Source organism: Schistocerca piceifrons, chromosome X, assembly GCF_021461385.2.
Source record: "Schistocerca piceifrons isolate TAMUIC-IGC-003096 chromosome X, iqSchPice1.1, whole genome shotgun sequence".
Lineage (NCBI taxonomy): Eukaryota > Metazoa > Arthropoda > Insecta > Orthoptera > Acrididae > Schistocerca > Schistocerca piceifrons.
In genome coordinates, this window is record NC_060149.1 from 427,582,963 (window position 1) to 427,598,055 (window position 15,093).

The 15,093-nt window shown below is 37.0% G+C and overlaps 1 protein-coding gene and 1 pseudogene across 1 annotated transcript in view; one reads left to right on the plus strand and one right to left on the minus strand.

The window, feature by feature from the left end:
- Positions 1–15,093, minus strand: part of LOC124722947 (spectrin beta chain, non-erythrocytic 2) — a 315,201-nt gene that overhangs the window by 134,336 nt on the left and 165,772 nt on the right. The window contains exons 31-33 of the mRNA XM_047248111.1: positions 12,075–12,293; positions 5,920–6,216; positions 2,480–2,625 (exon numbers count right to left, since the gene is read on the minus strand). Of these exons, the coding sequence (XP_047104067.1) occupies positions 2,480–2,625; positions 5,920–6,216; positions 12,075–12,293 (662 nt within the window). The remainder of the gene's footprint in view (positions 1–2,479; positions 2,626–5,919; positions 6,217–12,074; positions 12,294–15,093) is intronic.
- Positions 9,061–9,178, plus strand: LOC124723995 (annotated as a pseudogene).

The following is a 15,093-nucleotide window of genomic DNA, read 5'->3' on the forward strand; positions in this document are numbered from 1 at the left end:
AGTTAGTGCAAACCCACAACCACCTAACAACCACATACCAACACACATATGTTAGTAAGTATGAAAACTTATGAGATTAGAATATTCAAAATCTGAAACATCATGCAAGAAAGTCATTTCATGTGCATATTGCATGAACTTGCCTTATTGAAAGGCAAGATAAATGCAGGAGGACATAAATGCCTTTAGCCACCTACACAAGCTTTTTCCACAATTATAATGCTATTTAGAGTGGATTTCTACAAATATATAGAAAAATAAGAAATAGTATACTTTATAACACCACATAACAAATGAATGCGCTGGTGTAATGAGATGAGGAGATAGAGGCACATACACAAGCACATTCAGTCTCTAAAATTAGTAAATACACAATATGTCCTTCAAATCTCACACATTTCTGAAGATCATTGTAAGACAATTACCAAGGGGGTGGAAAGGAGAGAAATTAAAAAAAAATATTTATAATTATTTACTTGATTAGTGAAAGGCAAAGGCAGTAACAAGCCTAGACTTAATTAATTTCTTACCAACATATTTATCACCATGGTAAGAATCACAATTAATGCAACTCATTGACAGACTGATTAAATTACTCTGTATATGTGTAGTCTATTAAACTGCTGTAGTTCATTTTCAGAAATGAGTGAGGAACTTTTCATGTAATATCCTTTCCTTCAATTATGTTTACAATAAAGGTTATCACAATAAAGATTTACTCAAAAATTGGAAAAAGAGTTCCTGTCTTCCCAACACATCTGAGAGATACTGTACCTAACACCAATAAAAAAAAATCTTCTTCTTTTGTCCTTAAGTACAGAAATGCTATAAATGACTGTAACTGCCCAAATTAAAGTAATACTTCTTCACTTCGATAATTTTATAGGTAACTATAGTATCAAAAACTTTATCAGTTACAATGAAGTCAATCATACATACACTAATACTGCTTATTTTTCCTTTTGCAAGTTCTGTTATCTTTGTGGAATTTTACACGTGAGTAGCACAACCACTGAGAACTCATGATTAGATACACTAATATTGCACTCTAGCCCCATTGTGTGTTTGATTGTCATGCTGATTGCCAATAGCAGATCTGACACCATCCTGTTCATAACAAACTATTTCAGTCATCACAGCAGCAGGAGCACACTGTCCCCACAAAGCAATTATCATTCAGTAAACTACACATGAGTGTACATGAAGTCATTCAGGTGCCACATTTAACGTGATTCTAATTCTCTGATGGGGCAGACTGGGCACTTTCATGGCTAATACTTTTCAATAGTTGTGTTTGATTTATTTGAGAGAAAAAACTTTATTACTTTTATATAGAAGAACTAACAGATAACTGTTCTTTTCCCATTTCCAATTGAAATCAATTCACTAATTGAATTCAATTCAATTCAATTCACTACAGTATAAGCAGGAAGATACAAGTATAAAACAGCTCTATGTTGCAGTTCATACACTGTTGTCTATCTTTCCCTAAAGCACATGCAAAGGTAGTTGTGTAATTAGCTAATTACATTTACGAGCAACTGTGATCATAACAGAAAAATCTCCAAATGTGTACTCCACATGTTATTAAAAGCATAAATATGAAACTTCCTGCCAAAGTAAAACTGTGTCCCTGACTGGGACTTACACCCAGACTCTTGCCTTTCACAGACAATGCTCTTACCAACTGAGTTATACAGACACTACGCACAACCTGCTCTCTCAACTTTACTTCTTTCAGTACATCTCGCACATTCATTCATCATTCACAATGTCAGTCTACCAGAAAGTTTCCCCATCAGCACACAGTCCACTACAGAGTGAAGGACTAATTCTAGAAGTATTGATATTTTCACTACTGTGATAAATAAACATGAAATCAATTTAGGTATATGAAACAGTGCAGCATATTTTGGTTTATGTCAGTCCTTTTAAAATTAAAAATGGGACATTCCTGAATACAATACAAGTGATGAGCACACATTCTAAACCTTGTAAAGTTAATTCACTAAGTTAAAATGAAACACTTTTTGTGCTTATTTACAAGTATGACATCAATTCTATACCTACTACACCATGGCATGCTATGTACAGTGAATATACAGTATGATAAAATCAGAAATAACTACTATATTCAAGAATCTGGATGCACCATCCCCATCCACAACATTTCTACATAGCAAAAGGAGAAAGATGTTTCTTTTAATGAATTGAATGGTGAATACTGCACAGTCACATATACAATTGCAAAATGAATCAGTAAGAACTGCATTTTTTGTACAGGTTCTTGAGCAGTTACAAGATAGTTAAGAGTTTTATGTGCAACAAACTACAAAATTTTAAAAAATAGTCACCTTTCTACCTAAATCATAAGTAAAGAGTTAAAGTAATACAGCTGTTGCTCATACAAGTACTGAGAAAGAATAGTGGGTAGCAAGAAGGGAAGAGTGGGGGAAATAAATTAAACTTGAAAACATACCCTAGATGCTCCAGCTGTTTCTCAATATCACCAATATATGGACTTTCATTCACAATAAGTTTTCTTGCTAGTTCTTCACACTGGTTAAATCTTTCTGACCCAGCCTCAATCCGGTGTTTGAAGTCATCAAACTTGTTTTGTAGTAGCTACAAAATAATGTTCTTCAATTAGTAGTGAAGGAAAATTAATTACCAGTACAGAAAGTAGCAGAAGAATTCAAGTATCTGTAAATGCGAATTTTGTGAAATGTGATCTATCTCATTTCATACAGTTTTTGTATCTCTTGATTTGATGCACAGTACGTATGTCAATGTATACTGAAAACTATTTTACATATTATTTGCATTAGTTTACATACATTGATGAAATTAATGCAGAGCCACTTATAGTTTATTTCACATATCATTACACAACAGTTACATTATCCAAACTGTAAAGCTGTCTCCTATTATTTATTCTACAGGTTGTCAGTACTACTTCAATAAAAATTTTGTACAGCGATTAACTCTGTGAATTCAGTATTTTCCTTTCTTTTAATTTATCTTTTACATTTTAATTCCTTTACCAACATTTTTCAGGTATAAACTTTTAAACGGTTTATGAAAATATCTATGTTAAGTACTGTAACTGGAAATTTTGAAGTCTTCAGTGTTAATAGTGTATGAAACTCAAAATTATTTCTTGAACTGAGGATGATTTGACAGTCTTTGGGTAACATGCCCATTTCTAAGATATTTTATCTTTGGATTACACAGACAAAAACTGAACAGCTTTTAACCCGACACATTATTTTTTTAAAATATTTTCAAGAACATTTTCAGGAGCAGTAATGCTGGAACATTTGTGAGGAAACTTGGAGAATATTTCATGTAAATTTCTTGGCCATGTGGTATGTGGAGATTTCAATTTACCAGCTATAGACTGAGACACTCAAGTGAGTAATGTACGTAGTAAGGACAGAATCAAATGAAATAGTTCTGAATGTCTGATATGAAAATTAGCTTGAGCAGCTAAAAAGAGGATCCACTCATGAAAATAACATATTAGTTCTCCTGGTCACCAACATGTGTGAATTTTTTGACCCAGCATAGAACAGGGAATCGCTGATCATTAAACCATTATAGCATCACTGTATAAGGATGTACACAAGAATACAAAGAAATGTAGGAAGATATTTGTGCTTAGCAAGAGTGTCAAGAAACAAATTTCAGATTAACTGAGCAGTCAACATAAAAATTTCACCTCCAGCACTGACAATGATGAGCATCAATGAACAACATTAACAGTATTGCACAACATGTGTTATATTGGTATGTGCCAAGCAAAGGGATGGGAAAGATCCACCATAGTTTGAAAATCATGCTGGAATGCTACTACAAAAGCAAAGAGTGTCCCACGGCAATGTAAACGAAGGTAAAGCATCACAGACAAACAAGAATTGAACAAAGCCAAAATTAACATTACAAGAGCCATACACAATACATTCAATGCATTTGAAAGAAATACTATCAACAAACTTGACAGAACATTCTAAGAATGTTCTGGTCTTATGTTAAATCAGAAAATGGATTAATGACATCTTTCCAGAAACATTGAGCATAATGGCACTGAAACTGATGATGACCGAGAGAAGATCTAAATACTAAATATCTTTTTCCAAAACTGTTTCACTGAGGAGGATCACAACATACGTCTTAGTTTAAAGCATCACATAAATGTCACAATGACAGATATAAAAGTAACTGACCATGGGATAGAGAAGCAACTGAAATCGTTCAACAGAAGGAGGTCACTGAACCTGTCCCAATACCAATGCAATTCTAATTAAGAGTATGTGAAAGAACTAGCTCCTCTTCTAGCAGCAGTGTACCTTAAGTTGCTGGAGGAACAAACATTCCTAGTGATTGGAAAAAAAAAGCACACGTCATCCCCATTTTCAAGGTGGATCATCAAACAGAAGCATAAAACTATAGACATATATCTTTGATTTCAGTCTGTTGTACAATTCTGGAACACGTTTTATGCTCACATATTATGACATTTCTGGAGACCAAAAATCTCCTCTGTAGGAATCAACATGGGTTGCAAGAATAACTGCTGTGTGAAATCCAGTTCACTCTATTCATCCATAATATAAAATCATGAACAAAAGGAGTGTTACAGGACCATAACCTTTCACAATATATTTAAATGACCTAGTACATATTATCGAAGTTCCACAAGGCTTTGTGTGGATGATGCTGTTCCATACAGACAATTTGCAATGTTAAAAAACTGTAGTGAAATTCAGGAAGACCTGCACAACACTAACATTAGGGGCAGGTATTGGCAGTTGACCCTCAACATAAATAAATTTAGAAATTTAGCACACTGCACGTAAATAGGCAGAAAGACCCATTACATTATGATTACATGATTGTAGAACAATCACTGGAAGCAGTCACATCCATAATATATCTAGGAGTATGCACACAGAGCAATTCAAAGTAGAGTGACCACATGAAACTAATTGCATGTGCCAGACAGATTCATTGGAAGAATCCTCAGAAAGTTTAGTCTACCCAGAAAGCAGGTAGCATACAAAATCTTCATTCAACCAATACTTGAGTCTTGTTCATCAATCTGGGATAGATACCACATAGGATTGATGGAGGAAATAAAGATGATGTAAAGAAAATCAGTGTACTTTGGTACAGGTTCATTTAGAATAAGCAAAAGCATCATGGAGATGTTCAGCCAAATTCAGTGTCAGATACTGCAAGACAGACATTCTACACCACAGTGTGGTTTACTATTAAAAGTCCAAAAATGTACGTTCCTAGAAGAGTCAACCAATATATTGGTTCTTCTGATGGATATCTTGTGAAAAAACCATGAAGTTAACTGGAGATACTGAAGCTCACACGGAGGCTTATAAACAATCGTTCTTCTTATCAACTGCATGGAGATACAGATGTAGAATGTGTTTTGCATAACTAGTTGAAGATAGGAACCAATGTCTGGAAATGTCATAGAGTGACACACTACGAATTGTTGAAGTTATACAGGCCAACAAGATCTATGGCTAGGCATCCCTTTCAGCAGTATATATTAAGTGTGTGTACTGAAGTACCACAAGTGGAACTTTACACAACAGAACTGACAGTGTACGAGGCCATTACAGGCCACTGAATGCATCCACACTTGTTGCAACACCAACGCAGAGATTGTTTTACACAGTGGTAGCAGACATGTCAGTGTAAAAGCACTTGTTTGCTGCTGAAGTGAGTCCTAGCCTTAGGCCCCCCATAACTTCAATGCTCTGTAGTGTTGATGGACAGATTTACAGACATCCTCAGTTTGTCCCTCAAGACACACACCAAAATCTTTCAAAGTCACTTCTAATAATGTCCAGCAATATCATTATAAATTATTGGGAACAGTACACAATATGCACAAACCAGCAAATGCTCATAATCCTGGCCATAATCTTCTGAAGATGCTGTCTGCTCCTGCTCATGAATCCATTGCTCAAGTGCAGCACTCTCCAAGAAGTACTCGTGGCGATACATTGACTCCATCAAGCGCTGCTGTCGCGTAGCAGCCAGGCGCTGCAGTGTTCTCATTTGTTGCTGTAAGGCTTGTTGCTTACTAGCAATTGCCTTGGAGTCGGGATGCTGTGAATTAACCATAGCTGTTGCTGTTCGACCCATTTCATTCACTATGCCTCCATACGTATCAATTTCTAGCTCCAGAGCCTGAAACAGAAACCAATTTCAAATACAATACTGTTATACAGTACTAGATACATTTCCACGTGGTGTACCAAATACATTAGCAAACATCACTATGACTGTATGCAGGTTCTCTGGTCATATCTGCTATTTAGATATGCCTCATCCAAATACTGTGTTAATAAATACAATTTTCAAACTGTGTCAAGCCTAAGCTCTATTATTATCAACACATTGAATAATGAAGCATGTCAGAAATTAAAAATGGTTTACTTGTAGAGTTGGACACTCAATCAATGATAATTGGCACTTTCAATAAAGAATAACTCTCTCTTAACTAAAAACTTTAATACAACATTCACGTTGTATACTAATATTTATTTACTAGTTCGTTATGAACCAGCTTTTGGATTCCTAGGCCATTGAGAAATAGCTTAATATTAAGCAGATACTCCACACAACTTCAGCAAGAGTTCACAGCTATTCAAAGATTGTTTTTCAAAGACGTATGTTTTTTATTATTATATCAATACAAAAAAAAAAAAAAAAAAAAAAAAAATACAAATAAATCTTATATTCCAGCATATTCAAAGATTAAAAGCCTATGAATGTATATGCCAAATGTGTTTTACAACTAGTGGCACATACTACCACATTATCTGGACAAACTGGTGAATATGATGAACAGGACAAAAAAACAACAGAGCCACGTCACCGCCATAACTCTCTTCCAAGAGCACTGACGTGGCACGAGTTTACAGGCAACAGTCCAATGAATATCACATGAACAACTCGTCGTGCTAGTGTTGACCTCTTGTGGTGATTCTGAAAACTTTTCAAACCACCGTTGTAAGAGATACCAACCATTTCCTCCACAGACTCTCCACAGTTCCTCTGCCTTTACCACACAGTGCCTGCTCATCATTATTGATGCCACCTCCCTGTAGACTAACATCCCTAATGCCTATGGCGTTACCACTATTGAACACTACCTTTCCCAATGCCCGACAGAATCCAAACCAACAACCTCCTTCCTAGTCACCATGACTATCTATATCCTTACCCACAATTACTTTTCCTTTGAAGTCATTACCTACAAACAAACCCGGGGTACAGCTATGGGCACCCGCATGGCACCATCCTATGCCAAGCTATTCATGAGACATCTACATGAATCATTCCTAAAAACCCAGAATCCTAAACCCCTCATCTGGCTCAGATTCATTGATGACATCTTTGCTATCTGGATCAAAGGTGGGGACACCCTGCACACATTCCTCCAGAATCAACAACAACTTCTCCCCCATTTGCTTCACCTGGTCCTACTCAACCCAAAAAACCACCTTCCTAGGTGTTGACCTCCACCTCAAAGATGGCTACATCAGTACCTCCATCCATATCAAACCTACTAACCACTGGCAAACCTCCACTTTGAAGCTGCCACCTGTTCCATGCCAAGAAGTTCCTTCCATACAGTGTAGCCACCCATGGTCACTGCATCTACAGTGGCGAGCAGTCCCTCTCGACATATATCAAGGGTCTTACTGAAGTTGTCACTGACTGTAATTATCCTCCCAACCCTGTACAAAAATAAATCTCCCGTGCCTTATCTTTCCAGTCTCCCACCACCTCCCAAAGTCCCACTGTCCAGCCACATAGGAGCATTCCCCTCATAACTCAGTACCACTCAGGACTGGAGCAACTGAATTACATTCTCTGCCAGGGTTTTCATTACCTCTTGTCGTGCCCTGAAATGAGAAATGTCCTGTCCACTATCCTTCCCACCCCTCCAACAGTGGTATTCCGAACCTACACAATATACTCGTAAACCCTTATGCAACCCCTGCTCCCAATCCCTTACCTCATGCCTCACACCCCTGTAATAGACCTAGAAGCAAGACCTGTCCCAAAAATCCTCCCACCACCACCTACTCCAGTCAGGTCACTGACACCACCTAACCCATCAAAGGCAGGGCTATCTGTGAAACCAATCATGTGGTCTACAAGGTAAGCTGCAACCACTGTGCTGCATTCTATGTAGGCATGACAACCAACAAGCTGTTTGTCTGCATGAATGGCCAATGACAAACTGTGGCCAAGAAACAAGTGGAGCACCCTGATGCTGAACACACTGCCAAACATGATAACCTTCATTTCCATGACTGCTTCACAGCCTGTGTCATATGGATCTTTCCCGCCAACACCAGCTTCTCTGAATTGTGCAGATGGGAACTTTCCCTGCAGTACATCCTACGTTCCTGTAACCCTGCTGGCCTCAACCTTCATTAGTCACTGTCCTCATCCATCCAGCCCCTTCCCTGTTCCCATTCCAGCACTATGCAGCCTTCACTCCACCACCACATCCAGTCTTTTTATTTCTCTCCTTTTCTGCTACTTCCCCCTTCCGCACGCCCCCCCCCCCCCCCCCCCAACTCTCCCCTGCCCTCAGTCTAACCCGGAGCACTTTGATGTCCACCACCCTCACCACACTATCCCTCCTCCTCACTGCTCCGGCCTCCTCCTTACCCCCACCCTGTCACCATTCCCATCATGCACTGGTGCGGTTTCAGTTGCCTGAGACTGTGTGTGTGTGTGTGTGTGTGTGTGTGTGTGTGTGTGTGTGTGTGTGTCTATTGTTGACGAAGGCTTTAACGGCCAAAAGCTATAATTGTGAGAATCTTTTTGTTGTGCCTATCTGCGACTCAGCATCTCCGTTATATAGTGAGTAGCACATCTCCATTATATAGTGAGTAGCAACTTTCCTTCTCATAATATTGTTACATTTTCCATTGTTTCATATTACATAATGGTGAGATAAATATTAACTGGCAGCTGCTACTTTATTAAGGGTGAGTAATGGAGCTGTATGCCAACGGCCTTGTCGCAGTGGTAACACCGGTTCCCATCAGATCACCGAAGTTAAGTGCTGTCGGACTGGGCTAGCACTTGGATGGGTGACCATCCGGTCTGCCAAGCGCTGTTGGCAAGTGGGGTGCCCTCAGCCCTTGTGAGGCAAACTGAGGAGCTACTTGATTGAGAAGTAGCAGCTAGCAGCTTCGGTATCGGAAACTGACATACGGCCAGGAGAGCGGTGTGCTGACCACATGCCCCTCCATATCCGCATTCAGTGACGCCTGTGGGCTGAGGATGACACGGCAACCAGTCGGTACCTTTGGGCCTGTGTGGGAGGAGTTTAGTTTTAGTTTTTAATGGAACTTTATTTGGTCATTAAGGACCAGATTAGGATTCTATGACTGACTGATGTTTCTTAATGGCCAGAATTGTTGTAACGTTAGTTTTTTGCATTTGTTTTCTCTATGGAGAACTTCACATTTAATATTATATAAATGATACTTATTCAGAGGATGTTCAGTAGGTTAATATAACTACTAGACTGACTGACTGTGGAAGGAATTGGAAACTGCAGAAGAAAGATTTCATCTTTGCTAAACATACTCTGAATGTATGTCATTTATTTGACAGTAAATGTGATGTTCTCCATAGAGAAACCAACTGCAGGAAACTAACATTACTAGAAATTCTGGCCATTAATAAACACCAATCAAAGAATCTTGAACTGGTCCTTAATGACCAAACATAGTTCCATTACTCATCATTACTAAAGTAGCTGCAGCCAGTTAATATTACTCTCACCATTAGATAATATGCTTGTTATAACTGTCCTACACCCACACTTCATGGACTTCTTTTTTCCTCTCTTCCCCCTCTCTTTCTTTCGTCCTATTCATCACATTCACCCATTTGTCCACATAAAATGGTAGTCTGTGTCACTACTCACTTGTACAACATATCTGTCTTACACATTCATATACTTTTAATCTTTCAATATGCTGGAATACAAGATTTATTTGTTTGGAGCCTATTTAGGAATTACATTATGCTTGAATTGTATCGATATAGTCATAAAATGTCACATATCTTTGAAAAACAATCTTTGTACAGCTGTGAACTCTGGCTGAAGTTTTTTTTACTACCTTGTTAGTATAAAGCTATTTGACAATGGCCTAAGAAGCTGAGAGCTGGTTCATAATGAACTGTCAAATAACTATTATTGTGGAACATTAATACTGTGTATTCAAGTTTTTAATGTTTCTATGTTCTTCCAAGAACCAATGGAATAGTCCATAAATATTATCTCATCTTTCTTTTTCAGTTTAGATTTAATGTTGTGGCAATATCAACACATGAGCTCAATTCCGACACGGATGTATGGAGAATTGTGAACCATCCCAAAGCCTCCCATAATTAAAGGAAACTAAAAAAATGTGGACAACAATTCTCACATTCTCACTATATGTATGTTCCACCAATATTATAATTAATATTATTGAGATTGGATTCCCTTTAACTACTTTCAGTTTTTTAGGTTTACGACATTCATCATGGAGTGTTTTAGCATCCATTTAACACCTTCTTTAATGAAAAATTATTCCTGTATTTGAATTTAAGATATCTTAGATACAAAAAGCCATGTTTACTTTTCCCATGCTAATTGTATTTGTAAGGTATGAAATATTGATTCCTGCTGTGAAAACTACATGGTTACATACAATATCATGCTATATCCTACACATTTCCATTTCTTACATTGTTTTCTTTTATAAAGTTAATTCTGAAAAAAAATTGAGATAGCTACCAAGGGAACTACTGGATATAGCTCCATCAGTTGCCAAAACACTCAAGCAATACTCACTAGAAATTAGACTCATTACTATTGAATTGACGAACTCTACTCTGCCCAGAGTCTTTAATTTCAAGTGACATAATTAAAACTGTAGAAATTTTGGTCTGTTACTTTAAATCATCAGACTGTGCTCCCTCAATTTCATAAATGTTTCCACATATCATTCTACCATTTTCCAGTTCTTCTCTTCAGTATGATACTCTCATGATACTCAAACTGCCTGCCAATAAATCATTGATGCCTCCCGTCCCTTTCATTACAACCATGATTCATTCATGCAGTGGACATGTATTATTATAATAATTAGAGTGATAAGAGGCAGACAAGGAAGTGTGAATAGCTTATAAATAAAAAAAATACAAGAAGATATAGGACTCCCAATATATTCCCACATAATGTACAGAGTTGTTATAATTATGTTATCATTACAACTGCAGTGAAAAATTTCAATAGTTCTTTCTGTTGTCTTATGGACACTGACCATAATATTACTGCCTTTGCTTTTGAAACTTTGCTATGGATTAAAACTGCACCAGATCAGGATTCAGCCTGAGCTCTTGCTTTTTTTCAGACAATGCAATTAAGCTTGGGAAGTAAGAAGAGGTACCAGCAGAATTAAACCTGCAAGGACAGGTTGTGACTTGGGTTTGGGTAACCCAGTCAGTACGAGCACCGGCCATGAAAGGCCAAGGACAATGTTCAGGTCCTGGTCTGGCACACAGTTTTAATCTCTCAGGAAATTTCTTGACATATCGCACAACAGCGCAGAGTGAAAAACAGTTTTCAGTCTTTCTGTTGTTACAGTTTCTCTAATGACATTATTCCATCTCTCTTTTTCTGTTGATTATAAAATTACCCATACAGAATACTGATTTTACTTTATTCAAAGACTAGAAAATGTTTAATACGAAAGCCATTAAGTGTGAACAAAAAAAAAAACAGATTTTTCTTTTTACTGTCATATCTCTGTTTCATTATTTTAATGTTTGCTGTATAGACTGGCTCTAAAACAAACCAAGAAGAAAAAGGTTTTAACAGCCACACAATGAAAGTTTAGTAACAAATAAAAACCATAAAAAAGACTTCACTTGACTGTAATATTTCAGTCTAATACTGTGTGTCATGATTTAAATTTTTTTGTGTGTGTTAGCAAGAAACATACATATGAAGGACTAACCTTATGTTTGGTCAATAACTTGGTTGCAGCATCTCTATCACGTCCATAATCTGTTGAGCTGAGAACATCATTCTTTTCACCCATCCAGCTTTCAACTTCACCTGCCTCAAAGAAGAATTCTTGTGCTTTGAGTGACAAATCTAGTTTCCTACTGCGTTCTTGTGCTTTATCTTGCAAGTCTTGCCATGCCTCACTTAATGTATCACACAGTTTCCTGATCTGTAATGACATTTGAGAAATTAAGTTTTGCATTGTAATTATTTTGTTTGCACAGTAATTGCTTCAACAAAATGAGAACTGAGAAAGTTACTCAGCTGTTGGTGCAATTTGTAATGCTGAAGCTGTTTATCACTACACAAAAAATAGGTAAAGAAATCAATTAATAAATACAGCAGTTTAATACCAATGCTTATATTGAATTTTCATTTTATTTTGGATTCTACAAGCAATAATGATGACACGAGAAATAGGTAGAGAGTATTCAGTTGTTATACATAAGATTCAAGTTACATCTCAAAGATATTTTGCAACAGAAGTGCTTACGTCAGTAACTTATAGTAATGAAGACAAGATGATCATCTGAAGAGTTCTAATGCTATTTATGTAGATTTTATCTTAAAATTTATAAAGATGAACACAATATTGTAAGAGCCAAAGTATTACAATGTGAACAGCCTGAAAAATAAAGGGATATCACTGCATATTCAACCACTTAAATTGATTTCAAGCGGAGGAAGTCCTTTGAAGAAAGAGAAAAAGTGTTTCTGTAAATAAATTCTAAAAACATAAGACACCAATCATTCTGTTCACCTCTTTAATAATTGCAGTACAACATTTGTCAAGTACATGAAAATGTGATCAAGACTTGACCATAATTATTAAGTACTGAACAGAATGACCATGAAGTTCTACAAACATTTCATAACTCCTATAATTACAATAGTACCTTGTCAGACACTTCAAAATTAGGAAAATAAAAGATATGTATTTTCTGTTCACGCATCTGTTACTGAAGAAAATTAAAAACATGCACACACAAAAAATTTAAAATCTACTACAGAAACAATGTTTAGACTAAAAAAAAGTGAGATGTGGGGCATTAAATATGAAAGATAATATGTAAGAGAAGCAATGGAAATCCTACAAATGTGAATCATACTGTCAGTCTCTCTATTATAACAATGTCAACAATATCATACATACTAACAAATATGCCACATACTGGAATGACATAAACACAAATTTATGTTCTCAAAGGCAGTTTCTTCCTAGCTCCAAAATTATTAGCAGTGCTCAATTTTCTCTAACTATTCACATTTGTTGAAAATGTTGCATGTTTTGCTTTTACATGTCCCACTCCAGTCTTATAGCAAACATATCCTGTCCTATCCTAACCTAGTCATGGCCACCTGTGAAAGCAGTTGTATCACATACCAGCTGTCCTGTAACTCCTGCACCTGATGCCTCTCCGTCCCCACTATAGAACACCCTTCCTCCCATTCCCCACCTCCTTCCTTCGCTTGCCTGCTCAACTGGACAAAATCACTCATTTCAGTTGAGCTAGCACAATGTAGTCAGCCAGAACAACATAGTCATCCAAGTACATATGTTTATATTCATTTGTATTTTATTGGCTGTGAAGGATCCATGTGAAAGCTTAGCATAGTTCTCAGTCTTTTTTTTTTTTTTTTTTTTTTTTGTGCCTATTGACAACTAAATGTCTGAACTATACAGTGACTTTTTACCTTTACTCCCATAATTTATATTCCATCAATGAATTTTCATGACTATATTTTTATCAACACATGGCTCTCTTCTGTCCTATGCTTCATACCATCCAGCCTTTGTTACTATCTTGCAATCTATATCTGCTTTCTCTCATTCTTATACTCAATTCATCTATTTCTATATGTCTACCTTCTAGCTTCTCTGCACATTACCACCCTCAACCAGGATAGCCATACTGGACTTTTGCAGCAACCTACAGCACAAGTCGCGGCTGCTTTAAATGTAGCAGACATAATTCACCTATGTACTCTACCTTCAGGTTACTATATTACAGTTAAACATTATTCAAAAATATTAAATGAATCTTCTGTCAGTTCTTGGTAGAATAACATTATACTAAATGAAAAGTGCTAGACTGCTTTTGTTCTATAGTAGTAATTTATTGTGTTAACCAGTTTTTGGCTTACAAGGCCATCATTAGACATTTATTGAGTCAATAAATGTCTGATGATAGCCTTTTAAGCCAAAAACTGGTTGACAGAACAAAAACTAATACTGCAGAACAAAAGCAAACTAGCGTTTTTCATTTATTACTTAAATAGAAAATTACCTTATTTTACCTCCAAATCTATTCACCCTCACATTGTCCCCATTATCATGGACCCCTATTTCATCTATCTACATAAGTTCAGTAATGTATCCCATTTCTAGATAAAGGTCAGTCCCACACCCTGCTCATTAAATGCTGCCTAGCCCATAGAATCAGCACCCTCCCCCCTCCCCTCCTCCATCCCTCTCCAAAGACCCAACCTTAAAAATTCTCCTTTCTTGATGCCACCCATACTTTCAGAATTACCTTCAGATCTTCAGAGTACACCAATCCCTATCCCTCAGCATCATATTAGGGAAATGTCTTCCCATGGCACAGGTATCCCCTGAACCACATTTGCTACCTTCGTAAGATTCAGTTACTGTGCAGCCATACCTGAACCAAATACTATCTCCCAAATTGAGAGATTTGCCCTCCAGCATCTAGAAGAGCACTCTAGATGCAACATTCAAGTTTTCTGATTTACTATCCCACCCATATAATCTACAAAATATCCAAGTCCATCATTATGTCACACCTACCACTGACCCTTTGGTGCATGATCATGTCCCTGTGGAAGACACAACTGTGAGACCTGTTCATGGTATCCCCACTGTGTATTCTAATTCAGATATATCCTATCAGAGGACAAGCCACCAGTGAAAGTAGTCCTATCATATACCAGCTCTCCTGCACAGCATT